This window comes from Giraffa tippelskirchi, chromosome 4 (assembly GCF_054371585.1).
Source record: "Giraffa tippelskirchi isolate mGirTip1 chromosome 4, T2T-mGirTip1v1.2.pri, whole genome shotgun sequence".
NCBI classification, from domain to species: Eukaryota; Metazoa; Chordata; class Mammalia; order Artiodactyla; family Giraffidae; genus Giraffa; species Giraffa tippelskirchi.
In genome coordinates, this window is record NC_137278.1 from 208,906,270 (window position 1) to 208,933,876 (window position 27,607).

The 27,607-nt window shown below is 60.9% G+C and overlaps 1 protein-coding gene and 1 non-coding gene across 3 annotated transcripts in view; one reads left to right on the top strand and one right to left on the bottom strand.

Moving 5' to 3' along the window:
• The window catches only part of WNT7B (Wnt family member 7B), a 50,524-nt gene that overhangs the window by 10,910 nt on the left and 12,007 nt on the right, over nucleotides 1–27,607 (bottom strand). For both annotated transcript variants that reach the window (XM_081594948.1, XM_081594947.1), the window contains exon 2: nucleotides 12,297–12,523. In XM_081594948.1, coding sequence (XP_081451074.1) covers nucleotides 12,297–12,523 — 227 coding nt within the window. The remainder of the gene's footprint in view (nucleotides 1–12,296; nucleotides 12,524–27,607) is intronic.
• TRNAG-CCC (transfer RNA glycine (anticodon CCC)) lies at nucleotides 2,901–2,973 on the top strand. Its single transcript has one exon. It is a non-coding gene; the product is annotated as a tRNA-Gly (tRNA).

Consider the following 27,607-nt stretch of genomic DNA (forward strand, 5'->3'; position numbering starts at 1 on the left):
CGGGAATATACCCTGGAGGAGAAAATGGCAGCCCACTCCAGTATTCACGCCTGGAGAATCCCATGCACAGAGGGGTCTGGCGGGCTACAGTCCATGGGGTCACAAAGAGTCAGACATGACTGAGTGCCAGCAGACACGCGCACTCTGAGGGGGACAAATGTGGCTCCAGGGTAACGCGCGGGCCTGGGCAGAACACAGCTCCCCTCGCCCTCCCAGAGCAGAGCTCCCTTGCCTGCCCTCCCCAGGCCCCAGGCACACACACCTACCTCACAGTCCACTCAAAGCCACGTCCTACTTCCTCGTATCCCGAGGGGCCTGGCACGCTATCTTCAGAAAGCCACAACCAGCGCTAACTGAGCTCATGATGGCCTGACTAACTGCGGGCCTGGGGAGGGAAGGTGAGAAAGGCGCTTGTTCCCTCCGAGAAGGGGTGCTGGGAGGGCCTGGGGGGCCATCCGGTGCTACCCCACAAGGAATCTGATGCCCAGAGAGAGGCAGCATGCTGCCCAAAGTCACACAGCGGCTCAGGAAGTGGGGGAACCCAGACCTGACATTCCGAAATAACTGAGGTGAGGTCAAAGTCAAAGGTCCCCGACAGGGGCCTCAGAGTCAGAGCCCTCGAGTTCAAGTCTAGACCCTAAAACTGACCAGTTGGGTATCCTTGGACCAACCAAGGGGCCTTTGTCTATCTCAGTGTTCCCGCTTTGCAAAATAAGGATAATAAGGATAATTGCTCTGATACAAATGAGTCCCCGTGTCAGAGGACCCATGTGTGGTCCCAGGGGCAGGCCTGGCCCAGCACACGCAGGGTCACTGACCTGCGCTTCATGTCCACACGTGTATCACACACCACACATGGACTCTCCGTGGTGTACACAGGTTTGGGCATCCTGTGTACCACTGCCTGTGTCCTCACACATGTGTCCTGGGTGTATGCCTGGACTTACATGTGCACAAATGCAATTCCCATGAGCGTGAGCAAATGTGTGCCTGTGCTTGTGGCCAACAGCTCAGTTCTGTCAAACCCTACCTCTCTGCCAACCTGTACTTCCCCTGCTTTGAAAAAACACAGTATTTCCTAATTCAGTAATAAAAAGGCTAACAACCCAGTTAAAAACATGCAAAGGATCTGAATGGACTGTTCTCCAAAGAAGGTATAAAAATGACCATTAAGCCCATAAAAAGATGCTCGACATCATTAGCCATCAAGAAGTGCAGACCAAAGCCAAGATGAGAGCATGTCACTCCCACTTTGCTGTTGTTGTTCAATGGCCAAGTCATGTCTGACTCTTTGTGACCCTGTGGACCGCAGCACACCAGGCTTCCCTGTCCCTCACCGTCTCCTGGAGTTTGCCCAAGTTCATGTCCATTGAATCAGTGATGCCATCCAACCATCTCATCCTCTGTCACACCCACTAGAAGGGCTAAAATAAAAACACTAACAAGTGCTGATGAAACCAGGACCTTCATGCACTGCTGGTGGGAATGGAAAATGGTGCGTTCATCATGCAAACGGTCTGGCGGTTCCTCAAAATGTTAAATGCAGAGTTACTCTGTAACCCAGCAACCCCTCCCTAGTATGTACCCAAGAGAAACGAACATGCGTCCACGCAACAGCTTGTCTGTGAATACTCGTGGCAGTGTGATTCTCAACAGCCAGAGGTGGAAACAACCCAAATATCCATCAACGGAGGGATGGATAAAGAAAACGCAGTCCCTCAATACAACAGGACACTTCAGACACATACAGGCACAAAGTCCTGACATAGGTTACGACGTGGATGAACCTTGAAGACATGACGCTCAAAGATGCCAGACACAAAAGGCCACCTATCGTATGATTCCACTAATGTGCAACGCCCAGAGCAGGTGAGTCCATAGGTACAGAAAGCAGACAAGTGTTGCCAAGAGCGAGGGGGACTGAAGGGTGATCGCTGAGGGGTACAGCGTCTCTCTTTGGAGTCATGAAAATGTTCTAGAATTGACTATGGTGATGGTTGCACAACCTATGACTACACTCAAACCACTGAGTTGTACACTTTAAATGCATGGGTTGTACTGTTATAGCTGTTATACAAACACAGCAGGGACTTCCCCGCTGGTCCGGTGGCTAAGACACCACACTCCCAATGCAGGGGGCCCAGGTTCGATCCCTGGTCAGGGAACTAGATCCCACAACCAAAAGTGATCCCTCATGCTGCAAGGAAGATCAAAGACCCTACGTGCTGCACCAACGCAGTCAAATAAAATAAATATTTTAAAAAATACAGCAAAAAAACTCCCCCCAACCAAAAACAAACAACGATCCCTACAGCTGCTGATGGTTTCGGGGAACTGCACACAACTCGGCCTAGTCGATTTAAGCCTTCCTGGGGTCCCACCTCACAGTGAGGGTGCTTAGCTCAGAGGAGGCAGCAGACTGGCCCGAGGTCACACTGCAGGCAGGCTGACCACAGAGCTGGGATCCGGCCCAGGACCCCAGAATCCACACTCGGACCACTCTCCATCCACCAGAATGGAGAAGCCACATGGTCTGTCTCCCACCTCTCTGAGCAGACCTGGGACCTAGGCACCCTACTCCGTCTCACCCCTCCTGCCCTCATGTCCCTGCATTTTCCATCCATATGTCTCCCTGGCACCAAGCACAGTCCGCCCTCCTCACCAACCCCACGGACTGGAGCCCCTATCCATCCCCAAGCCCAAGGCCACCAGACAGCAGGACAAGACTGGCGCATCACAGCCCAGGTTACTAATGGGCTGGGAAGGGGTTCACAGGGAGTGCAGGCAGACAGCCTTGGTCAGAACCACGGAGGGGTCAGCCGGACAGGGTGGTTGTAGGGAGGCACTTGGGTGGAGGGTGGCCAGTGCAGGCCCCTCTCAGGAAGGAGGCTGAAGGGACTTCCCTGGTGGTCCAGTGACTAAGACTCTGCATTCCCAATGCAGGGGGCCCAGGTTCGATTCCTGGTCAGGGAACTAGGTCCCACGTGCCACAACTAAAAAGACCGTACACGCCGCGATGAAGATCCGGTGTGCTGCAACCAAGACCTGCACAGCCAAAATAGTAAATAAACAAGGATACCGAAGGTAAGTCCTGAACCACAAGAGAAGTGAGTCGTGCAAAGGCACAAGGAACAGTGTTCAGGCAGAGGGAACAGCAATGCTAAGGCCCCGAGGAAAGAAAGATCTGGGGGTGTGTGGTTTGATGCAGGAGAGACAGCCATAACGTGTCGACTCTGGGAGCCCATGGGGAGGAGTTTACATTTTATTCTAAGGAGATGAAGAGCTCCTGGAAGGTGCTGCTGTGACGGACATTGGAAAGGACCCTCTGCAGATGGCAGGAGTGAGGTGGAAGTGGGGAGATCCATGGGGAGGCTGTGGAAGAGTCTGGGTAAGAAATGCTGATGGCCTGCCAGGTGGAGGAGGTGAGTAGCCAGGCTTGGGATACAGTCTGAAAGTGGAGTCGATGGGACCAGCCGGGGGACTGGGTGAGGAGGTTTGGGGAAAGACATGTCCAAAAGGAATGGGCAGCTGGTAGGGCTGTCACCATGAGAGGCGTGGAGAGGTCCAGGCTGGGGGAAATCAAGGCGCTGCCTTGGTCACAGGTAGTATGGGGTGTGCAGGGGGCAGCCGAGCACTCACGCCCTGCCCGGGAGACCCGCAGCCCGTCCAGATGGCCCTGGGGCTCCTGGGTGGCCCAGGCAAGGTCCTTCACTCCCCCAAGTCTGTTTGCCCATGTAACACAGGGGTGGGGCCCAGTGCAGTGGATTCCAAACCTCCTTAGCAGGAGCCTTTGCCAGACTTGAACTTGAGGTCCAAGTGAGGCTGCCAGGGCTGAAGTAGGGTAGGCACGTGGGCCAGGGTGGGCTCCCCAGGGCCCTCCAGGCCCAGCCAGCGGGACACTGCCAGCTGGTGGGCTCCCCCGATCCTCTGAGACCCCCACCCAATCTGGGCCTCAGCCTCCCACGAGCTTCGGAGGTGGGGAGAACACCGCCCCTACCCGCAGTGTAGGTGGAGAGACCGAGGCCAGAAGACACTCAGCTGCACCAGCAGCTCCTGGGGTCCCCCAGCAGGGTAGGTGCAGTGCCCGTGTGCCCCCCAGAGCTGCCACGCCCCAGCCTGGCCCCTGGGCCCCAGCCTTGGCCCAGTCACCGGACCTGGGCAGGTGCCCCCTGCCTGCGCTCTGTCTCAGTACACGTGGGATGAGGCAGGAGGCAGGGACAGGCGAGCCCACAGGGGCCTCAAGGCCACCGGGCCCTGGAGCCCCGTTTGTGCACCCAAAGGCTCAGGAGCCCAGAGCCCCTACCCCACCAGGCTGCCTGCCAGCCCGACCCAGGGTTCTGGGAAAGGGGGCCCGGCCTGGACCCCCTGGGTGATGGCAGAGAGGCTCTCTTGCTCCCATTGCCTGTTTCTGTACCCCCCTCCCCACCTGTCGGGGTGCAGGCAGTGCAGTGAGGGCTCCGGAAGTGCTCAGCACACGTGGCTGCTTTTATCACCCATCTCAGAGCCGCCTGGACCCTGGGCCGGGGTGGGCGAGCGGGTGGGCGCAGGCCTGCCTCTGTGCTGTGCGTGCACGCGCATGCGTGTGTGTGGTTGTGTGTGTTGCCCTCTCCGGGTCCCTCTTGCCGGGTGGCTCTGCCGGTCTCTGCCCCCCTGTCTGTATCTCCATCCCTCTGTCCCTCGCTGCACCCCCCCGAGGCCCCACCCAGCCCCCACCCCGCTTGCTCCTGGCTGAGTCAGTGTCTCCGCGCTAAGCTCTTCCCCGCCGTTGTCATAAACACAAGGCTGGAAACAGCCGTGCCAGGTCCGGACACGCCGGCACACCCGCGCCCGAGGCCTTTGTTCTGACCTAGCGGGGCCCTCGAACCCGCAGCGGCTTTCCTGCGGAGCCGAGCACGGGCAGGGCCCGGGGATCTGCGGCCCCAGCCGGGTCGGCCTTCCAGGGGCTCCCATCCTGCCCAGGGCTCTGGGAGGGCTGGCAAGGAGTCTCCTGGAACTCCAGCTTCCGTCGGGCAGCCCCTCTCCTGAAGGAGGTCAGCCCCGGGCAGCCTGCCCTGGAGACGCTCCCCGCTTCGTCAGGCCTTGCAGCAAAATCAGCGGATGCCTGAGAGAGGGAACTCGGTGTGACCAGAGCCCCTTCCCCACATGCTGCAGTTGCCCCCTGCCCACCCCCCCAACCGGGCACCTGGACCCTTGCTGGACACAGGGCTGCACTGTGGGTTCAGATGACTATTTCTTACCAGTGTGTGACCTCGGGCAGGTTAGGCTTCCAGGGGCCTCCGTCTGTGCTGTGTGGACAATGGAACCAGGAACCAGTGGCATTTGCGTGAGGGCCTGGCCGTAGCGGCCTTGGGAGGGATGGTGCCCCCGCTGCGGTGGGAGGGGCCCACGGGGAGACAGGCTGAGGTCTGGGCCAGGTTTGCCCCAGGAGGCCGAGGGTGGAGGCCTGCCCATGCTGTGACCTGTGTCCGCGCGGTGGTCAAGAGCCCAAAGGCCTGGACTTCTTGTCCGTGGATCCTTGGGCAGAACCCCAGGGTGGGCGCCGAGGGAACTTCCTGTCCCTATTCTGGGGAGACACTATCCCAAGTCCTGGGGGATAGGACCGGCCTCGGCCCCGGTGCGGGTGGGCAGAAGGGGGCCCAGAGAATGTGAGGCTGTGCCCAGGGTCACCCAGTGGGACGCGGGCAGCTGGCCCAGTCTGCTCTGTATTTCCAGCAGTGCCCTCTCTCCACCCACAGCCTGTCCTGTCTGTCCGGGCTCTGCCAGCCGAGGCTGGAAAATTCCCACCCTGGATGAGTGCCAGGCGGGCCTTGAGGGGCCACATGGAGGGATCGGCCAGCCCAAGCCCCCAGCTGGTCACCGCTGGACGGTCCAGAGCCTGCTCACCTCAGGAGCCGCTGCTCCTGGGAGCTAGGGGCCTTCCGATGAAGGGCGCAGAGCCAAGGCCCCCAGAGTGACCACAAGCCTCCTCCGTCCTGAACCAGGAGTGAACCAGTAGGGGCGCCGCCCTCAGGGAAGTCTTCCTGACTCTGACATTGGAGGCCCTGGCTGTCCCTAGTCTCCTGGGGGCCTGGATCCCGAGCCTCGAGCCTTGAAAAGGTCGGTTCTGCTGCCTCGGGCTGGGCCCCCGGGATGGGGGGTGGGGTAGGGAGTGACCAGACAGACAGAACAAAGATGCGCCTCCCTGAGAGGGCATGCGGGTTCAAGGCCAGGGCCCAGCTGGGCCTCCCAGCCCCATCGGCTCGCCCGCGGCGTCGCGGGTGCAAGGCTCCAAGAGCAGCACCGGGTGGCCTTCACGCCACCACCAGTGCCCTGCCCCAGGCCTGACATACAGCAGGAACTCAGTGCCTGCAGGCTGAGCCGTCAGGGGCTGCTGGAGGGAGCCACCCTCACACCCACCTGCTGCCCCAGGAAGCAGACAGCAGTGACCCTCTGCCCTCGGCCGAGCTGGAGGACGGTGTCCTGGGAGGAGACAGTCAGATCTGGGTTCAAATGTCCACTCTGCCCCTGACCAGGGTGACTCAGGGCAGCTCCTGACCCCTCTAAGAAACAGAAGTCCCAAATATGAGACACAGGGTCATTTAAAATTCTCTAGCAGCCACATAAAGACAAGAGAAGATCAGCAGGTGAACTTAAATTTGGTAACATATTTTATTTAGCCCATATATCCAAATATTACCATTTCAACATCTTAATGTAAAGATCTCCCAGGTCTCCCGCATTGCAGGCAGATTCTTTACCAGCTGAGCCACCAGGGAAGCCCAGGAATACCGGAGTGGGTAGCCTAGCCCTATCCCTTCTCCAGCGGATCTTCCTGACCCAGGAATTGAACCAAGGCCTGCATTGCAGGCGGAGTCTTTACCAACTGAGCTACCAGAGAAGCCTGAATATTACCATTTCAAGGCCTTAATGTAAAGATCATGAAAGAGACATTTTACTTGCTTTTTTCTTTTGACATCTTTGAAATCTGTTGTGTATCTTACACTTACGGCACATCGAGGTTTGCACGGACCATAATTTCAAGTGGCTCCCCTGCCTGCAGTGGCCTGTGTCCCCAGAGGGGACAGGCCAGCCCTTGAGCCCTGGTCCCTCCTGGGGGCTCAGGTGGGACCTCCCTGAGCCTGGGCTGTGAGGCCCCGGGCAGGGGTCCAGGCACGAGGAGGGGTACAGGGCTGTGGAGTTGCCCTACCTCCTCCAAGGCCCAGTGGGGAAGTCCCCAGACCGTCCCCTCTTGGACGCGTGGAGGGAGGTCTCTCTGTTCCCTTGGACTGTTCAGAAACTGACGGCCTTTGCTGAGCCCCCGCTGCAGGCGGCCAGCAGGCAGAGGGCCTGCTCCCAAAGCCTATCTCACCCACAGAGCAAACGGGCCCCATGTGAGGCGGGATTAGGGGCAGCCCCTATGCCTGGTCATGTCCGAGCAGCATGTGATGGGCGGGACTCAGTGTTCCATGAAGCTCAGGGTGCGGGCGGGGGCTGAGTGCGTGCAGCCGCAGCCCCCATGTCCCGTGCCAGTGGGTCTCCAGGGGCACCGGGCACAGCAGGGGGCAGGGCAGTGGCAGCAGGGACCGTGCTCCTGCTCAGACCCATCTGTGCCTTCCTGGCCTTCACGGCACTCACGCTGCGGACACCCTCCAGCCCTGACCCCTCCTGGGCAGCCTCGGGTCTCCCCATCTTCTGGTTTGCTCTGATGTTCCCGCAGTTCCTGGAAAAATACCACCCACGTCTGGCCTCTGGGCTTTGACTCCTGGCGCTCCCTCCACCCGGGGCCCCCTTCCCTGCCCTCAGCTTCGTGCTGATCTGGGTCACTCTGATAGTCACTGGTCCCCACGAACGCTCACCCCCTCAAGGAAGCCCTCCACGAGACCCCTGACTCCATCATGGCGCCTGTTAGAAACGCCCTGCTCAGTCAGGGACCCTGGGTGCCCTGAGTCGCTAACAGGTGTCCCTGGAATACGAGGTTCACCCCAGAGACTCTCACATATCCCCCATCCTTACCCCACACCCCACCCCCACAAGCACATTTCCAGGTAATGGAGAGATGGGTTGAAGGGGCCAGGGTGGGCCAGCCTCATTCTAGCGATGAGGAAATAAGCCTGGGTGGGCTCGGGATCCAGAGGGTGGAGGCTGCCAGGCATGAGGGGAGACCGCATTGGTGGAGGGTGGGCAAGGGTGGGCCTCAGCTCCTCGCAGGAAAGAGCCAGCACACTGACTGACACCCAGAGGGCCCCAGGTCAAAGCTGGTACGGGGTCATCATGAGAGACGTCAATTTCACCCGAAGTAGTAAGCCCCTCGTCCCAGGAAGCATACAAGCCACAGCACCAGGATCTGGAAAAGGGGTTGGAACTTGGACAAGGTTGAATAGTACCTTTAAAGGGTCTCCCTGCAGCTCTCAAGATCTGGGCATGGCCCAAGGTCAGGGGTAGGACCTGAAGGGGGCCTGTCTCACCCACCCAGGCCATCCGCCCCTCGCAGGGCCAATCATTAATTGGCACCGCTCGAGTGCCTGCCTGCCCGCCCAGAGCCGGGCTCCGATCCCGTGCCCGGGGCATCCGCGTGCTTCTGACACGGGCTGGCCTCACTTCCTGCTCGTGACTCCCAGCAGCTGAGCCCTGGCAGGAGCAGGGTGCCAACTCGGACCACCATCGCAGCACCCGGCGGGACTCTGCTGGCCCAGGGCTCAGCCTGGCTCGGCCTGCGGCCAGAGCCCCCCTGGTTGAGGGCTGGGCCTTCCTCAGAGGTCAGCAAGGAGCCGGGGAGGGCTCCAGGCCCCGGTCGGGAGTCAGTCTGGTGAGAGGAAGCCCCCCCACTGGGGGCAGAGTGCAGGGGGGCCTCAGGGCAGGAGCTGAGCAACCCCGGGAGGATGAAGCTCCTGGACGTGACCTCGGCCTGGCTGTGGACAGGAAGAGCCGGGGATGGGTGGGCAAAGGCCCTCCCTGGCCAGACACGTGCAAGCAGAGCGGAGGCGGAGGGCCTCCCAGGGTGAGAAACGGCAGGAGCAAAGTCCCAGAGGAGGGAAGGGGCCCGGCCGGCTTGGGGAAGGGAAGGCAGGCAGCGAAGGCTGGAGGTCGGCTTTCAAGAAGGGATAGAGGGAGGCAGGCGTGAGGTATGGCAGGCGCTACTCAGACTCCACGCTAAGAAGCTACCTCCATCCTGGGCAGTAGGGAGCTACTTCAGGTTTCGGAGGAAGGGAGTGACAAGGCTGGGTAAGTAGGAGGCAGAGGGAGGAACTGACGCAGCCAGTGGAGAGCTGAGAGGCAGACCTGGGGTAGAGACGGTTACTGCCGAGACGACCGGGCAGTCAGGCCAGCAGGGGAGGCTGGGTGAGGATGGAGCTTTCAGAGGCAGGATGCTGAGCGTTCAGCCGGAGGCGCCCACGGTCAGCCTTACCTAGCGGTCCACGGCAGGGGGGCGGGGGACTTGCTGGTTTTGACCCTGGGGAAGAGCTGCCTGGGGCGGGGCTGGGAAGGAGCAGCCGGAGAAGCAAGAGGAAGCCCATGGGAGCTGAGGCCAGCCAAGGAAGAGGGTCGGTTGGCCACACGAAGGTAATGAATGGCCTGGCAGAGGGCCCCAGGGGGCATCCCACGTGGCGCAGTGGTAAAGAATCTGCCTGCCAAGGCAGGAGGCAGAGGAGAGGTGGGTTCAATCCCTGGGTGGGAAAGATCCCCTGGAGGAGGGCATGGCAACCCACTCTAGGATTCTCACCTGGAGAATCCCCACGGATGGAGGAGCCTGGCGGGCTATTGCAAAACGCCGGACACGACTGAGTGGCTGAGCACGCACGGGGATGACAGGAGTGGGGAAAATGAGGGACGCGGATGGTGGGTGGACATCTCTGCCTAAAGTCTGCCTCTGAACTGCTCCTGAGAGCGAAACGGGTGAAGCAGAGCAGGAGAGGCCTGATCTCAGAAGAGCTCAGGGCATGGAGAAGGTCGCAGGCAGAGCCGCCCTACCCGCATAGACCCGTCCTTGGCGGTAGGCGCCTCTCTCCGTGGGCAGAGGGCTGGTCTCCAAGAAGGAGCAGCTGGGAGCTGTTAGCCAAGAGCCATGTAAGCACCAGGGGATGCTTTCAGGAAAAGTGATCTGGGTCCCCTGTTGAGGGGACAGCCCAATACCTGGCAGGGGTTGGGGGCCAACACCACTCCTGTGGGCTTTGTAGGGTGCATCGGAGCCCGGCATTTCCTGGGTACACTTGGTGAACTTCCCCTCCCAGGCCGTGACCCAGAGGAGAGGTGGAGAGTGGCCAGCTCCCCCTCGCCGCCTGTGTCTCAAGGTCCTAAGTAGAGGGCAAGCTCCTACCTCTCTTCAGGCCATGGACCACGTCCACCAAGGTTCCCTGTGCCCAGGGAGGCAGACAGGGCTATCAGAAGGGGGGGATCTGAACCCAGCTTCCCCGAGTGGCCCCAGGGTCTCAGGGGAGGGGGTGCCAGGCATCTGAGTGGGCACCTGGCAGGAAGTGAGCACCAGTGCCCACGCCCTGCCAACCGCGGCGGGTGCAGAGGCAGCCCCGCCCTCCCCCGGCACCTGGAGAGGGGAAGCCACTCCTGGGTGGTGGGGCCCTCGGGGGGGGCGGTCCCACCCTCCTGGCGCTGCCAGGTGCCACCCACAGGCTGCTCACCGCAGAGGGGCCCCCAGGGGCTTCCCCTGCGCCTCCCCCAGCCCCACGCAGGCGTTCCGAGCCCCAAGAGCTCAGCGCTGGCCTGGGTCCCGGCGGCTGGGGCTCCGCTCAGCAGGCAGGCCTGGGCTCCTCGGGAGGGACCTGCGGAGGGAACCTGCGGTGTGCACACGTTTGGAGGCCCACCCTGTGCCTGCAGCTGGGGCCTGGGGTCACAGCGTGCCGGGCACTGCGCCCTGTCCTCACTCCCAGCCCTCTGACACTACGACAGCCTGGAGGGGGCAGGCCGGCTTGCCACCCCCACCCTCACTCGTGCAGCAGCTGTCTATTAAGTACCTACGGCTACCCAGGTGGCACTAGTGGGAAAGAACCCATCTGCCAATGCAGGAGATGTAAGAGACGCGGGAGACTTTATGGGTGCGATCCCCGGGTCGGGAAGATCCCCTGGAGAAGGGATAGGCTACCCACTCCAGTATTCATGGGCTTCCCTGGTGGCTCAGACGGTAAAGAATCTGCCTGCAGTGTGGGAGACCTGGGTTCGATTCCTGGGTCGGGAAGATCCCCTGGAGGAGGGCATGGCGACCCACTCCAGTACTCATGCCTGGAGAATCCCATGGACAGAGGAGCCTGGAGGGCTACAGCCCATGGGGTCGCAAAGCGTCAGACACGACTGAGGCGACTTAGCCTGCACGCAGGCAGGCCCTGGGAGAGGCCCTGGGAGGGGGACCCAGACAGATGAGGAAACTGAGGCTCGAAGCCTCGAGCGCAAGGCCAAAGGTCACACAGCGGCTCCAGATCAGGTCGGACTCTGCAAGCCGCACGTGCTTCTCCCTTTAGTCCTCAGTCTCCTTCCCCGGAAAGCAGGCGCGAGGGAGCCTGCCCCTGTGCACGGGAAGCAGGATGCATGGACGTGCAAGCGTAGTGGGGCTCAGCCCCCCGAAACTGTGCCTGACTGCTGTGGTGGCCGTCACTGCGGTGTCCCTGGAGGCCCACTCCTTCCCCGCCCTGACTGCCCTGCACACCCACCCGCCCTGCTGTCCCCGAGCCGGACTCCTCCCTGCCCCGTGTGTCCGCTGCGGGGTCCCACACCCTCTGCTCACACTGACCCCTGCCTACGATCCCTTCCACTCTCAGAATCACGGCGGCATTTACACAGCACATCTTGGGGGCCTTTCCCACCAAGCCCCCTGCTCACCCCCCGCAGGAGCTGCGACCCTTAGCTCATTTCCAGACACAGATGCAGAGACAAAGTGGGGAGACAGAGCCTCATGCCCAGGACCGCCCAGCGGCCACCCATCTGCAGTGCCCAGGACCGCCCAGCGGCCACCCATCTGCAGTGCCCAGGACCGCCCAGCGGCCACCCATCTGCAGTGTGGGCCTCTATCTGCCACCCGCATCACCCCGCGGCCGGCCTGCCGCTCACATCCGCCCCAGGACACCGCAGACTGAGGGCCCGCGTCCATTCACACGGGCAGGCTTCCATCGACACCCCACCCTGTCCCAGAGGTGGCAAAGCCCCAGAGGGCCAGGCACAGAGCCACGCTGAGAAAGCAGAGGAACCAGCCAGCGGGTGCAGAAAAGCGAGTGGGAGTGGCCAGCCCGGCCTTCCGAGGGCGAGGACGTGCCTGGCTCCTGGGCACCCACAGCCCGGACGGCGGGTTCCCATGGGCCCGGAGGTGCCCTTACCTACTCGGAGCTCTTGCCCGAAGACGGTCTTCTCGCCGAGGGCAGAGCAGTTCCAGCGCCCGAAGCGGAACTGGTACTGGCACTCGTTGATGCCCATCTGCGCCCCCTCCCCGATCACGATGATGGCATCGGGCCGGCTCTGACAGATGGCACGCTGCCGCGGGGCCAGGCCAGGGATCTTGTTGCAGATGATGTTGGCTCCCAGGGCCACGACGGATGACAGTGCTCTGCGGAAGGGAGAGGACCGAGGAGGTGAGACGCCGCTGTGCCCGCCCCGCTCAGCCTCTCCGGGCGCGAACGCGCTCCGGGAGCCCAGACCTCGCCATGCTCTGCCCGCCAGGGAAGAAGTGCAGATCCCTGCCCTCAAGGGGCCATGCCCCACTGACCCCCACGTGAGACTTTATTTTAAAGACACACACGCACCCCCCTACCCGAGTCCCCTCAGCCTCGAACTTACAAGAATGGGATCGCAAGGACCACAGTCACAAGTCCGACGAATCGACAGTCCTCTGAACACAGGAACCACACCTCTCTGAGCCTCAGAATCAGACACACAGACTCTGCAGGCACTTGACGGCCATGAACTTGGGGCTGTCCGCAGCTGCCCCCAAGCAGCAAACCCCAACTTCCCCATCACCCGGAGACCCCCAGTTCCCCTCTCCCCCAGGGGCCCCAAGCCAGGCAGGCTGCTAAGCGGGCCACCCAGGCCAGGAGCCAAGCCCACGGGGTCCTGACTCCAGCCGCAGCCCGCGTGTAGCCTGCCTCTCTGAGCCTCAGTTTTCACACCCGCGATGTGGGGTATGAAACACCTATTCCCACCACACAGGCTCAGACCAGAGAAGCATGGGGGAGACAGGCCGCACACACAGGGCCGACTGTCGTTATTTTTATTCTCGTTTCTGGAAGTCGGGGTGCACGCGGAGGGGGAGACAGGAGCTGGCAGGAACTGAGCCCGTGTGCCGGACTCGGCAGGCACTTTACCGCCATAAGGCGTCCTCAGAGCGGTGCTTCTTGTAAGTGCTCTGAGTCAGGCCCCCAGCACCCTGCAGGAACCCGGGGCCCTTCCTGGGCTCTTTCTCTTCGCTTGGGTGTCGTCAGCCTGACTGTTTAAGGAGGTGGAATTCACACGGCAGGAACTCTACCAGTTTACAGTCCTGTGGCTTCCAGCACATTCCCAGTGTTCATCAACCACCACCGCCACCAAGTTCCAAGGCATTGTCACCACCCCAGAAAGCACCCCCTACCCCTTGGCAGTCACCCCCCAAGCCCCCTGGCAGCCAGGACTCTGCTTTCGTGTCTGTGGACCTGCTGCTTCTGGATATTTCATACAGACGGAATCAAACAACACACGCCCTTTTGTGTCTGCCTTTTCCACTTAGTACAACCTGCTCAAGGCTCATCCGCGTTGTATCACGGATACAACTTTTTCATGGTTAAATAATATCCCACCGTATGGCGAGATCACACGCCATGTATCTGCTCAGCACTGACGGACATTGGGTTTGCTTCCAGCTTTTGGCTCTTGGGAATAACCCCGCTCTGGACACATACGCACAGGTTTAGTTTGAGTCCTCACTTTCCATTCTTCAGGGAATGTACCTAGGAGCGGAATTGTTGGGTCACCTGCTCATTTGTCTTGCTCTTTGAAGAACCCTCAGACTGTTTCCCACAGAAGCTGCATCAACTGTTTGGCTTTAAGCACCCGGGGAAGGGACAGCAAGCTGAAAAGAGGGGAGCTAGTTTTCACAGGCCCACGGCAACAGCTGGTTTTAAGACAGCGTCTGACTTCCAAACAGCAGACCAGAGGGTAAGAGGTGGGAGTGGGGAGGCCACGAGGGGCTCCCCAAAGCCATTGCCCAGGTCCTGGTCTCCTAGCACAATGAGCTGGCACCTTCTGAGCACGGCGTGCCAGCCCCTTTCTGGACAGGAGCGAGTCAGTGTTTTTCCAGGGCAGCTGGGCACCCACAGCCAGCTGGGAAAGTCCCCGTGGGGCCTGAGCCCACAACACGTGCAGTGCCCAGGACGCTCTGGCGACACTCAATCCCCGTGGCCCGCCCGCCCCACCCCCTAATCTGGCCAGGACCCCCCTGGGTCTCCCACGGGCACAATGGGCAGAAATGCCCGGGGCTGGCGTGGAGGAAGAGCATCTGGGCAGGCGGGGCTGGGATCGGGCTGGAATCTGGGGAATTCAGCCCAAAGTAACCGTAGACGCTCAGAAAACCGAGCCGGGGAAACGAGATGGATGGGAACTCTGCCGGGCACCAGCCTCCAGGCCTCGGGTCGGAGCCTGGATGCGGAAAGCACATTCCCCATCCTCGGATTCTTCCAGCAGGTTCCGGGCTGCCAAGGGTGAGAACCCCCATGCCAGGGGGCAGGACTTCAGACAAACGGGGTCTAACAGGATGGACCTGGGGGCAGAAAGAGGCTGTGCAGCTCCGGTCCCCTCCTCCGGGCCGGCCATCTCAGTGCCCCCTCTGACCATCCCTCACCCCCCACCCCCCAGTCATGCCCCTCAGAGCCCACAGCTCCCCAGGCTCCTTGCCCAGAGCCGGAGGCCTCCTAGGACCCACCCCCTAATGACCCTGCCACCTCTGCTCCTGCTGGTCCCTCTGCCTGGGACGCTGGTCTCCCTCCCTTTTTTTTTCTGTCCTGCAAATTCTGCTTCTCTCCAAGGCCCCAGGGCAAGCCCACCTGGGCTCAAACCCCTCGGCCCGTTCAGTTCAGTTCAGTTCAGTCGCTCAGTCATGTCCGACTCTTTGCGACCCGATGGACTACAGCACGCCAGGCCTCTCTGTCCATCACCAACTCCCGGAGCTTGCTCAGACTCATGTCCATCGTGTCGGTGATGCCATCTGACCATCTCATCCTCTGTCGTCCCCTTCTCCTCCCGCCTTTAATCTTTCCCAGCATCAGGGTCTTTTCCAATGAGTTGGTTCTTCAGCATCACGTGGGCCCGTTACCAAGGACAAGTAAGGGGACACTGGTCTTGTGGACACAGACCCCCCCGCCCCAGTCTCACAGTCATTATTTCCACACCTGGCCTCCCCCCACCACAAGACTGTAAACGTGTCCAGGGCAATGCAGATGTGAGCTGACCTTGGGGCCTCGGGGCTGCCCCCGTGTAGCCGACCACGAGTGTGCAGTGGGTGAATGAATGGATGAATGAGGAAATACTCAGGGATTGGGACTTCCCTGGTGGCCCAGTGGTTGAGAATCTGCCTGCCAATGCAGGGGACACCGGTTCGATCCCTTGTCCGGGGATATCCCACATGCCACGGGGCAGCTAAGCCTGTGAGCCACAACAAGAGAAGTGACCGAAATGAGAAGCCCACACACCGCAACTAGAGTAGCCTCTGCTTGCTGTAACTAGAGAAAGCCCGCACACAGCAACGAAGACCCAGTGCAGCCAAAAATCATACAATCATCATAATAAAAATACTCAAGGATTATGTCTAAAAGAGCGCCTGCAACTCAGTAACAAGAAGACAGCACGATTTGAAAAGGGACGAAGGACTCAGCCATTTCTCCGAAGAAAGACAAATGGCCTCTGAGCCCGTGGAAAGATTCTAAACATCGCTCATCACTAGGGAGATGCAAACCAGAATCACAGTGAAGAGACACCTCCCGCCCACCAGGACGGCTGACATCAAAACAACAGAAAAGAGCAGGCATGGCCAAGGACGTGGGGAAACTGGGACCCTCTGTGTCACTGGTGGGAATGCAAAATGGGGCAGCACTTGCACTTGGGGTGGTCCTCAAAAAGCTAAATATAGAATGACCACAGGACGCAGCAATTCCACTCCTAGGAGTGTATCCGAAAGAATGAAGCCAGGTGTTCAAACAAAAACCTGTGCACAAATGTTCACAGCAGCCCCAGTCATAATAGCCGAAAGGAGGAAGCAGCAGAAAGGTCCACCAGCGGATGAACGGACAAACAGGATGTGGTCTCTCCAGACAATGGAATATTATTTGGCCATAAAAAGGAATGGGGCACAAATACATGCTCCATGGGTGAACCTCCAAAACACTGTGCTCGGTGAAGGGAGCTTGACACAAAGGGTCACGTGCTGTAGGATCCCTTTGATAAGAAACTTCGAGCAAAGGCAAACCCACGAGACGGAAACAGCCGGTGGAGGGGCAGCGGGGAGTCCCTGCTTCACAGCTGTGGGATTTCCACCTGGGCTGACGGAGAAGCTACGGACTTGACAGAGGTGATGGCTGCACAACACTGTATACTTTAACCGTGGAAGTGGAAATTTTAGGTTAGACGCAATTTTTAAAAATGCTACCTGTACACGAGACTTGCACACCCCGGCTGTGGGTGAGATGTGTGGAACGAGCCGAGAGGGGCCTCGCTCGGCTGACTCCCTGCCTGAGGCCACTTGTGTGCCTCCCCCGGGGGTGGGTGGTGCTGGCGGACGGGGACGGGGGGGCCTCAGCCATCCCCCAGATGCCAGCGTGTTCCTTAGAGGTGAGACAAGGGCTTCCCAGGTGTCTCAGTGATGAAGAACCTGCCTGCCAATGCAGGAGACCCGGGTTCGATCCCTGGGTCAGCAAGATCCCCTGAGGAGAAAGTGGCAACCCAGTCCAGTATTCCTGCCTGGAGAATCCCATGGACAGAGGAGCCTGACGGGCTACAGTCCATGGGGTCGCAAAGAGTCGGACACTACTAAGCAATTGAACCACAACAACAAGGGCTTCCGAGAAGAGCTGCGTTGCACCCCAGAAGCGTAAGTAATCAGATACCGTTGATAATTCAGAAATGATTTCAGAACTGTGTCCTTTAGAACGCGGGGACTTTTTCCTCCCAAAGATGCACCCACCTTGGACCACACAGGCCTCTGCAGAGTCTCAACCCTCTCTTGGCGGGATGAGCCTTGTCACCCTCATGTGACAGGTGTGCAGACTGGAGCTCAGAGAGGCTGGGGGACCTGCCCAAGGCCTCACCGCCAAGCCTCCGCTTCCAGAACTCAGTGCAGTGTGGCTCAGAGCACAGCACTCGTGCGTGCTCAGTCACCCAGTCGTGTCCGAGTCTTTGCACTCCCATGTACGGTAGCCCACCAGGCTCCTCTGTCCATGGAATTTTCCAGGCAAGAATACTGGAGTGGGTTGCCATTTCCTGCTCCAGGGGATTTTCCCCACCCAGGGACTGAACCTGAGTTTCCTGCACTGCAGGCAGCTTCTTTTCCACTTAAATCACTGAGGAAGCCAGTGCGCAAAGCCCAGCACACAGCAGGAGCATAATACAGAAGATGGCCTGGGGTGGGAGACTGAGCCCACTGTTCATTCTCACAACACAGCTTCCGTCCTTCCCGCGTTTACAATCCTCCAGGGGGACTTCCCTGGTGGTCCAGTGGTTAAGACTCCGCCCTTCCACTGCAGGGGGCCTCGGGGTTCAATTCCCAGTCAGGGAACCAAGATCTCGCACGGCACATGGTGTGACCATATGTAAATAAACAGACATATAAATGGAATGAATCCTCCAGGTCACTTGTTAGTTCATCTAGGTTTCTGGGCAGCTTCTGTGGCTGGCATTCGAGGTCTGACGACCAGTCCTAGCGCCCCCTGTCCATCCCCCTCCCGCCACTGACCTCCTTGAGCAGGCCTGGCCCCACCACACCCCAGGACTGCTCCTTCCCCCTGGAAGGGGGTCTGCAGATGTGGGAGACCAGCGAGTTAGGAGACCAAGCCATCCTAATGGGAAAAGGGTAGAGATACATGATCGCTAAATAACTGGTGCCCTGCAGGAGACAGGAGGGCGGACGCAGGCAGCATGCTGGGGTAACTGGCAGTTTGGGGGTGCGGGACAGGCTAAGGGGACTCTCAGCAATGAGATGCCCCACCGGGGGCGGGGTGGCTCTCACCCTCCGGGAGGCTGCCCGCCCTCAGCTGCCCGCCCAGGTGCCCTGGAAGAGGCAGGCAGGGCAGCTCTGTGGGGCCCCTAGCACGGAGAAGCTGGGCGGGGTGCTCGTGTTTCAGTCGCTGACTTTTTCCATGGAAAATTTTGCTCCGGGCTCATCCTCTCCACTCTCTGGGGGCCTCGGGACACAGGCAAATGCCAGAGGGAATGGGCAACGCTGAAAATCCAGAACTTTCCTCACCCAAGCTGGGGCCAATCCCACGGAGGAGGGTAGTTTGGAGGAGGAAGGTTCAGGCCCTGCAGACAGGAAGCCCTCTGCTCTTCATCGCGGGCTGTGGACAGGGCTATCTGGTCTCTGACCAGAGGGTGCTGAGACCAGCATTGGGACAGGAGGCGGCTGCCCTGAACTATCAGAAGATCTTTACCTGCCGGAGCGGTCCAAGCGGGTGGGGCCGCCTGTAGGATGAGGGGCTCCAGTGGGGATGAGGGGAAGGCGTGCTGCCAGGCGACTGACGAGCAGAGAAATGGCCAGGGGGCGAAGGTTTTGCAGTGCCCTTAGCCAGGCTGCCCACCTGGCCATGCTGTGGGGAGGGGTTAGGAACGTGAGTGCCGGTGCTGGCCAGCTTGGCTGGAACCCTGGCTCTGCCTTTTCCTGGCTCTGAGATTTCAGGCAAGTTTCTTAACCTCGTTGGGCCTCAGTTTCCACATCTGTAAAGTGGGAGTAATAATTGCATTGGTACATCACAGAACTGCCTGGAGGGGTGCATGAGTCAAAGAACATGGCGCTTTGTAGCTGGCCTGTGGGGAGCGGTCATCACTGTTAGCCATTAGTAACCAACCCTCACAGCCTGAGACTGCAGCTCATCACTGACCCTCTTCACTGAGCCCCCAGGATCCAGCCCCCTTGTGGGGATCAGGGAGAGACCAGCTGTGTCTCTCGGAGGACCAAAGCTTAAACCATCAGTTCTGAAGCCAGTGGGTGCCACATCAGCCACAGCACCCATCCACCAAGGGGCTCATTCCGGGACCAGCTCTCCCCTCTGGCCCAGCAATTCCACTCTGGGGTCTATACACCCAAGAAAACCGAGCACTTACGTCTGCCAAAGGACATGCATGCAGGTCTCCAGCTCAAACTGAGAACAGCCACCCACTATCACCAGGAGAATGACAGGCAAATTACAGTATGTTCATCCCGCGGGATGAGACCACTTACACAGGTGACTCTCTCAGACGCCGCGCTGTGTGAAAGGCGGGACAACACAAATGCTACCACACAGGAGAAGCCCCGGGCCAGGTAAGACTCAGCCTCAAGCCAGAAGTCAGGAGAGAGTTACCCTTGGGTGGGAGGTGCTGACTGGGGGAAGGGGCACACAGGGGAGCCTCCTGGGGACTAGAATGTTCTCTGTCCCGAGCTGGGCAGTGGTTACATGGGTGCCTGTGTATGTAGACATGCATCACATCGTCCATTTGCGATTTCTGTGTTTTATGTAAGGTAAACCTCGATAAAAAAGTAAAGTGTTGCAGTATAGCAAGTCCCCTACATACAAACCTTCAAACTGGGACCTTTCAAAGATGTAAACGTGCCTGCCAGCCCCTGGATACCAACTGTTGTACCATTCTACCGTACTTTTCAAGGTACTGTGAAAGCGTTAGTTGCTCAGTCATGTCCGACCCTTGGCGACCCCACAGACTGTAGCCCACCAGGCTCCTCTGTACTGTGAGATTAAAACTGTCTGTCTTTATTTTTGTGTTTGTTTTTTACGTACATATGGTTTATGTGAAAACTATCATAAACCTATTACGGTACAGTACTATATAGCCGATTGCGTTAGCTGGGTACCTGGGCCAACTTTGTGGACTTACAAACGCACTCTCAGAACGAAACTCCTTCGTATGTAGGGGTCTTACTGTGCAAGACTTCACTGGGCTGGCAGAACAAGGCAAGAAAGAAAACTCCAAGTTTTCTTACAAAAACTAAAATAAAAAAGCACCCTTAAGAAATAAGATGTAAATATTAGAGGACATCCCTGGCGGTCCAGTAGTTAAGAATCTGCCTTGCAATGCAGAGGGCACAGGTTCGATCTCCGGTCAGGGAACTAAGACCCTACATGCTGTGGAGCAACTAAGCGCTCGGGCCACAGCTAAAGAGTCTGTTTCACAACAAAAGATCCCACATGGCACAACTAAAACCACAACACGGCTGAATAAATAAATGAAGTATTTTTTAAAAACATGAACCTTAAAGATGATTCCTGTGTGCTTGAAGGACGCCCACCCCTCCTACAGCACAGGCTCATGGGGGCAGCTGTGAACTGGCCCCCTCTGCAGGCCAAGCTGGGCTGGGCCACAACACGGCTCAAATCTAGGCTCAGAGGCCCCCCGGATTAAAGGGCACCCCCCAGCCTGGCTCTGCTTAGGGCCGGTCCCTGCCTGCCTGCCTGCCTACCTACCACCCTCTGCCTCGACTCTGTCCACTGATGTGGCCAGCCTGTGCCCACTGGGTCCTGGTCCTCTGGGAACCCTGAGTAGGGAGGCAGGTTCCCCCAGCAGCTCCCGGGGCAGTAAGGAAGGTGGGCACAGGAGACCCTGAGGGCCGTGGGGGTGGAGGGAGCCCTTTGTGGGGGGGCTGCACTAGGCAGAGCCTGCTGCCTGCGCCTGCGCCTGGCCAGCACTGGGACCGGAGGCAGAGCTGCCCACCTGCTAGCTGTCCTCTGCCCAGAGGAACTGGGCCGGGCCCTGACGGGCAGCCTCCTCCCAGCACTGCCCCAGTAAGAGCCCTGTTGCGGCCAAGCCCCTCTCCTGCCATGGCCCAGCCTCGGGGCTCTTCCCACATCCTTGCAAAACAACCTCAGGGGTGCTGAGGACCCAAGAGGGGTCAACACGGGGGAGTCAGAGTCTCCCCAAAGCTCGGGACTCGAACCACCCTGTCCTTCCCCATCCCAGTGTAGTACACCCCTGCTGCATTCAGGAGTTAACACCCTCCAAACTCGCCCCGGCGGCTAGTAGTCTAGCCTAAATCCTTCATGCTGTTGGACTCAAGGTGGCAAGAGCGCCTGCTGTGTGCTGGACTCGGCTCAGAGTCCCCTGAGTAGTGGGGAGGCGAATGTTACAACAATAACAGTAATGGTTGTTGTTGTTATTACTCAGAATAAGTACTGAAAGGTCCAGAAGGTCCAACCACCTGCCCAGGAGCTCAGGGAGGGAGGGAGGAACGGAGGGAAGAAGCCTGGTCCCAGGTGGTCAGTACCTCATCGCTTCGTCCTTGACCCTCAAAGACAGCTGGAGGGTCACCTGTCCACCTGGAGAGCCATCCTTCCCCATCGGTCCCCAGGGGCTGCATTAGGGGGCCTCCCCAGGGGGCTGCTAAAGGAGGCCCCCAAACTCGCGCCAGGCTGGGAGCAGCACCCGAGTCCTGGGCCCTCCCCATGCCGCGCCGCCCCCTCTGCTGACTCACTCCCCACAGTGTGCTCTGCCCCACCCGCCAGGCCCCAGCCAGCCTCAGTGGTCCCCTCAGTGGATGCCAGATGGACTTGCAAGTGAGCAGGACGCATGGGGACAGCTCGCACACATCCACCGGGGCCTCCCAGGGACAGGGACCCCACCCCCGCACAGAGAGCAGGACGCTGCCGCTGACATACCCTCGGCAGGGCGGGGGCCCCAGGCGCACCCCATCTTCTCTTCGACTCTTCCAGGTCCATAGAAAGCAGCTTGTGACAGTGAAGGGCAAGGAAGCCTGGCGTGCTGCCGTCCATGGGGTCGCAGAGTCAGACACGATTGACTTAGCGACTGAACAACAAGAACCTTGCCACTTTACATACTGTTGAGTGAATGTCCGCTTCCATATGAGGTCTAGCACTGCGAGCGCCCAGAGGTGGGCAGGGTACTGTGCTTATGGGGGGGGGTCACCCCAAAGTGCCCTCCCCTGGGCCCTGATCTACTGGCATCCCTGTCTTCCTGCTGAAAAAGCCAGACAGAGACGGTGTCACGGCCAGCCCGGCCCACGTGACGGAACGGCCTCTCAGGCCCAGAGGAAGCCTGGAGCCATCTGATCTGTCCACGGGGCCTTAAGGTGACGGCCACGGATGCGGCCGCTGGGGCCTGGCGCCTCCACCTCGGCACGCTGCTTCGCCTGCTAATTCCCCGACTCTGCAAACCTCAGCCTGGGATAGAGATGCCCCTGCAGAGGGCAAACACCCGCTGCGGCGGGGACCCCCGGCTCCCCCTCACGGGACAGTCCCGGCCCCGATGCAGCCCACCTCCCCACCCCAGGGCTGGGGGTTAGGCCGGCCCTGAACCCACCAGAGGATCCTGGGAACGCTCCCGAGTCCAGGACTGGGGCAGCACTCCATGGGGGGCTGGGAGCCAAGGACTTTCTGGAACCCAGACCTCATGACTGAGCCCAGCTGGGCCTCCACACCCCAGACCCCGCCCAGAGCCACCGGAGCCAGGGGCAGGGGTCACCGGGGGACCTGTGACCCTGCCGTCCCCCTGGGGAGGAAGCATGTACCCATCTTGGGGAGGCAAGCAGTGAAGAAAGGGTTTCCCCGCAGGCCGCCCGCCAGCCGGCCCCCTCTTCCCTCTGGGGATGCCCACCCCACCCCTGGCCTGCCCCTCTGCCCCGCCCCAGCATCAGCTGGGCGTGGCTTCAAGGCCTGAGCCCAGAGCTGGGCTGTTCCTCATTGGCCCTGGGCGCTGTCAGTCACGAGGCTGGACCACCCCTTATCCCTCTTCACTCGCTCTGTGTTCTGCCTCTGCACCTTCACCCTCCAGTCCTTCTCCCAGACCTTCTGACCTCGCCACCTCAGAGACCCTGAGGCCTTCCCACCCCACCCCCCGCCCCCCAAGAGAGCCAGACTCTAAGCTTGACCCCTCCGGCTTTTCCTGAGGATGTGGGGCAGGGTCTGTCCACCATTGCCAGATGGGGGGGGTCCCCAACATTGCCCTGCACCCGGCCAGACCTTGGACATGACCCGCCTCCCCACCCCGGCCCAGCCCCCAGCTCCTGGGAGGCAGGGACAGGCTGGCTGAGCTGAACCAGATCCCGCCTCCCTCCAGGCCCCCACCCCTGGCCTGGCCCCGGGGGGGCCCCAGCGGCCCAGAGCTCCTCCAGCCCACGCTCCTGGCCCGGGGCGCTTTGTAACTCTTCCTTCTCGGGCATCCTCCGGCAAAATATTTGAAGAATGTTCTAAATTATCTGCGATCAGCCAGGGAGGCGAGCCTGGGTCCACCTGTCCAGGAAGTAACTGGGCAAATACCTAGGAGGGAGGTACCTGGCCCCCACGCCCACCCACGGCTGCGTCCCCGCCAGCCTCTCCCTCAGGTGGCCAGGGTTGGCCCAGAACTTCCCAGCCACAGATGAGCCGGAAGAGGTTCTCAGTTCTGGAGCCCAGCAGGGCCCCGAGGGGCAGAGTCGGGGTAAGGGACACATGGTGGCCTCGGTGCTCCTGCTTGTCAAACGCGGACAAGAATGCCTTCTGGGTCAGGGGCCACTCTGTAGACCCCCTGGGCCACCATCACAGCCCCAGAGCTCAGCACCAGCAGGGTCCCCCGCAGCCTTCCTCGGTCGGATGGATCAGGATAGAATGGAATAGCAGACTAGGAGGCTGGTGCAGCCAGTGCAAAGGCCCAGGGGCACACGGGCCACCTGTCCCCACTCTTGAATCTGCCTTGAATCTGCTCATCTCCTTCCCCGGCTGGGGTTCTAGGCCAGCTTGCAGAGAGGCATGTGGTCTAGAGACGTCCCCAGACCTTGGGAAGGCCACTCCAAGGCTACTCTTCTGAGACTCAGTTTTCTCATCTGAAAGTAAGGCACAGTCAGCCCTCTGCTGGCAAACGGCTTCTTCCTCTACCGGGTCAGGAAGTGCTTTAATCCCCTGGGACAACTGGGGGGCGGGATGTGCAGAGGGCTGGCTTTACTGAAGTCTGCCAGGCCCTCTGAGGCATCCCCTCACCTGCCCAGTCAAAGGGCCTGCACCAGAAGGGAGGAGGGGCCACAGGACAGAAAGACCACCCTTCCCGAGTAGCCCCCTCCCCCGTGCCCTACATCATCTGCAGCAGGTCTCTTCAGGGTGGGGCCTGCCAGCCCCCTTTCCAGAGGGGGAGACTGCGATTCCGAGAGGACACCCCACGGGGGGTCCTGGCTGCCCGCCCCCCACCCAGGCCTCAGGGTCCCATTCGCGCAGTGGGGCTGGGCAACCATCTGGGTACCTGCAGCTGGATCCTAGAGCCTTCTCCGGGTCGGGATCCTGTGTTTGAGTTCTGCTCAGGCCCTGACTCTCGCTGGCCCCTGGGAGCCTCAGTTTACCCATCCGTGCCCTGTGGGGAACGGCCCCTGCTCGCGGGAGGGGTCTCCTGTGGGCTGGCTGACTCCCTGCGCCCAGGTCCGCCGGCTGCAGTCTTTCCAGGCCACTGCCCCGCTCAGCTCGCTGCCCGCGGTGTTCCTGGGGAAGAGAGCGCGGCGTCCGCCCGCTCCCTCGCGCCCCTGGCGGGCAGCCGCCCCCCCGCCCTCCCCGCATAACTGGCATTCCTGGCTTGGCATCCGGGGACCCCACCCTGGAGAGAAACCGGGCGGCCTGAGAGAGAGCAGCCAGTGGGCAGGGGGTCTTGGGCAGGGGCTGCAGCCACCAGAGGCAGACATGCACAGCCCTCGCTCTCCCAGACCCTCCCTGGCCCAGGGAGCTGGAGGATCCATCCAGCCCCCACTTCAGCCAAATCTGTGAAGTCCAAACCTTACCCGGTCACTCAGGACATTGACCTCCGACCTCAGAAACGTCCAGACCTCTGCTGGGCGTGTAGGCCCTTCATGACACTCTTGGGTTCTGGCCATATTGTGCCAGAAATTCCCCCTCCCGGGCCACCCTGTCTCCTCCAGGGGTCAGGCAAGATTCAAGGCCCAGCTTGATGCCCTCTCCTCCAAGAAGCCCACCTGGGTCTCTCCTCCGTTCTCCCTTCCTCTGCCCAGCATGGGCTCATCGATGCCAGCCTCCTGAGGAGGCCTTTAGGGGCTGTGATTCAGCAGTTCCTGTCTGGCCAGGCCACAGCCACACTTCCTGCACCCTCTGCTGTGCCCAGACCTTCCCTAGGCCTGAGCCCTGACTTTTCTCCTCACTCCCTGAGGTCCCGAGGTGCAGGTGGGGATGTTGACACCCAGAGGTGCTCGGGCACCTGAGGCCCCACGGCAAGCTGAGGCCCAAGCAGGCATGAGGCCCCCAGCCCGGGGCTCAGCCTCGGCCCCGATGCCCCAGATCTGCTGGACGCGGGGGCACCTGCAGGCCTGGATGACCAGGATGCAGTCTGAAACCTCAGGACAGACAGATGGACGGACAGGTGGGCGGAACAGGTGGGAGGAAGCTGGCAGGCCCCGTAGGCCCCTGGCCAGGCTGGGAGTCTGGGCGCCTAGTGGCTTGGCCAGCGCTGCGGCCTTCCTGACCACCCTGGACACGGTCTGAGCAGCAGGTCTGGGGGGCGAGCTCCTGTTGGACAGTGGGCAATGAGCCCTCCCCTCTGGGCAGACAGCAAGGTCCAGTCCCCACCCCAGCAACAAGCCTCAGGCTGGCGTCCTGGAGGGTCCCTCCTCCAGGAGCAGGTGAGGGCGGGGGCCTGCCTGGCATCTCTGAGTGAGAGTGAGACTCAGCAACCCCCGCCCACCCAGGCTGTCCCTCACTCCACGGTCTGCCCTCTGCTCTCCTCGAAGCTGAGCAACCCCTCTGGGCCAGTCACACCTGCACAGCGCCCTTGCTACCCCCGTCTCTTTAAAGCAGCCCTCTGTTCTGGACTGCTCCCTCCAAGGAGTCCTGGGCCACCGGGGCCTCCCCAGCCAAGGACCTCCCAGGAGCAGGACCTCCACCACCCCCTCCAACCCCAGCAGCCTGGCTGTAATGACCTGAACAACTGACCTGAACAACTTCCTGGGGCCAGCCCCCTCAGGACACCTCCCCAAGCTCAGGGCTCCCCAGGGCTTGACCCAGGTGGCCTGGGTCCTGAGCACCGGCCCTGTCTCCTGCAGCCCGCCCTGGGTTAAAGGAAGGGGCAGGACCTTGACCCCAGCCCCCCCAGCCACCTGGTGGGGATTTGGTCTCGGAGCCAAGAGCAGGCTCTGCAGCCTTTCTCCCCACTTCCGGCTCGGCCCCAGGCCCCATCTGTCTCTTCAGCATCCTTCGGCTCCTGCCATCCTCCGCGCCCCCCACCCCCTGCCAGAAGTCTCCAGAAGTCTCCAGGCTGAGCAACCAGCATGGGGTGGCCCCGGGGGGGTCAGCCAGAGCCTCCCCTCCTATGCCCACTCCTGGGGCAGAAGCTAGATGCCCAGGGGGACTCCCCCAGCCTCTGGAGTCATCAGCCCTCAGCCCCTGCCTGCTCCTGGAGCCACACGAAAGGAAATCAAGGAGCAGGGGAGGGGGCAGGGAGGGTCCGGTCCCTTACACAGGCCCCTCCGGGAGCTGCAGCCGGGAATGCAGCCCTGCCTGACCACACAGACCTGAGCTGGCATCTCCAGGCCACTGTCCCCGGGGTCCCCTGGGCCCTGGGAGGTGAACCCAGAGTTCCTGTGTGCTCTGAACCTCTGGGAACAGGGGGAGTGGCCAGACCCAAGACTGCTGACCCCCTGTCCGGCGCGCCGCAACACCAGCTTCACCACCAGCCCTGGGCTCCTGGCCTGGCCAACCCCTGGGCACATGACCTGGGGCAGCCCCCAGGCCACCACCATTGCAGCCCAGTCCATGGACCCGAGGCTCAGGAGGGTCACCGTGGGAACCTGGGCAGGCAGGACCCCGAGCTCCACCCTCCGGGGGCAGTGGGACCATGAGAGGCGAGGACCCTGCCAGGGCGGGGCCAGGGGCCTGCACTTTGCCTGCCGCAGGGCTGACCTGGGGCAGACGGGGACAGAGGATGCAGGACAGGCCCGGGAGGATGGGCGCAGCAAGGGGTAGGATCTGGCTGCTTCCGGAGGGGGGTGTCAGTAGCCTGGAAACTCCCGGCTCTCCTGCCAGTCACTCTGGGAAGATGGGAGGCTGGGGAGCCTGGTCGTCATCCAGCCCCCCGGCAACCCCCTGGGCCTACCTGTGCCAACACACCCAGGGCCAGGATGCCTCTGCCCACGCTGGGCAGGGGGCCCTGACCAGTCCGTGGGCCTTGCTGGGCCCCAGGCACGCAAGCCGCCAATGGACCATCCGACCTGGGTTTACTGGGAACCAGCTGAGAACCGAGCGCTGTGCTGGGCACTGGGGGATCAGTGGTCAATCCCACAACCACAAGCCTGGCCTCTTGGAGCCTGGGTGCTGACAGGGCTCCCCTCCCACACTCGGCCTCCCAGCAGCCCTGCCGGTCCGCCCTCCCGGGGCACCTCTCCCTTTGAGGCTGGCAGGACCAGCCTCCTCCCCTCCCCCACCAGCCACTCTGCACCCAGGGTCTTCCCTTAGCTCGGAAGGAAGCAGTTCACCCCTGCCCTGCAGCTCCC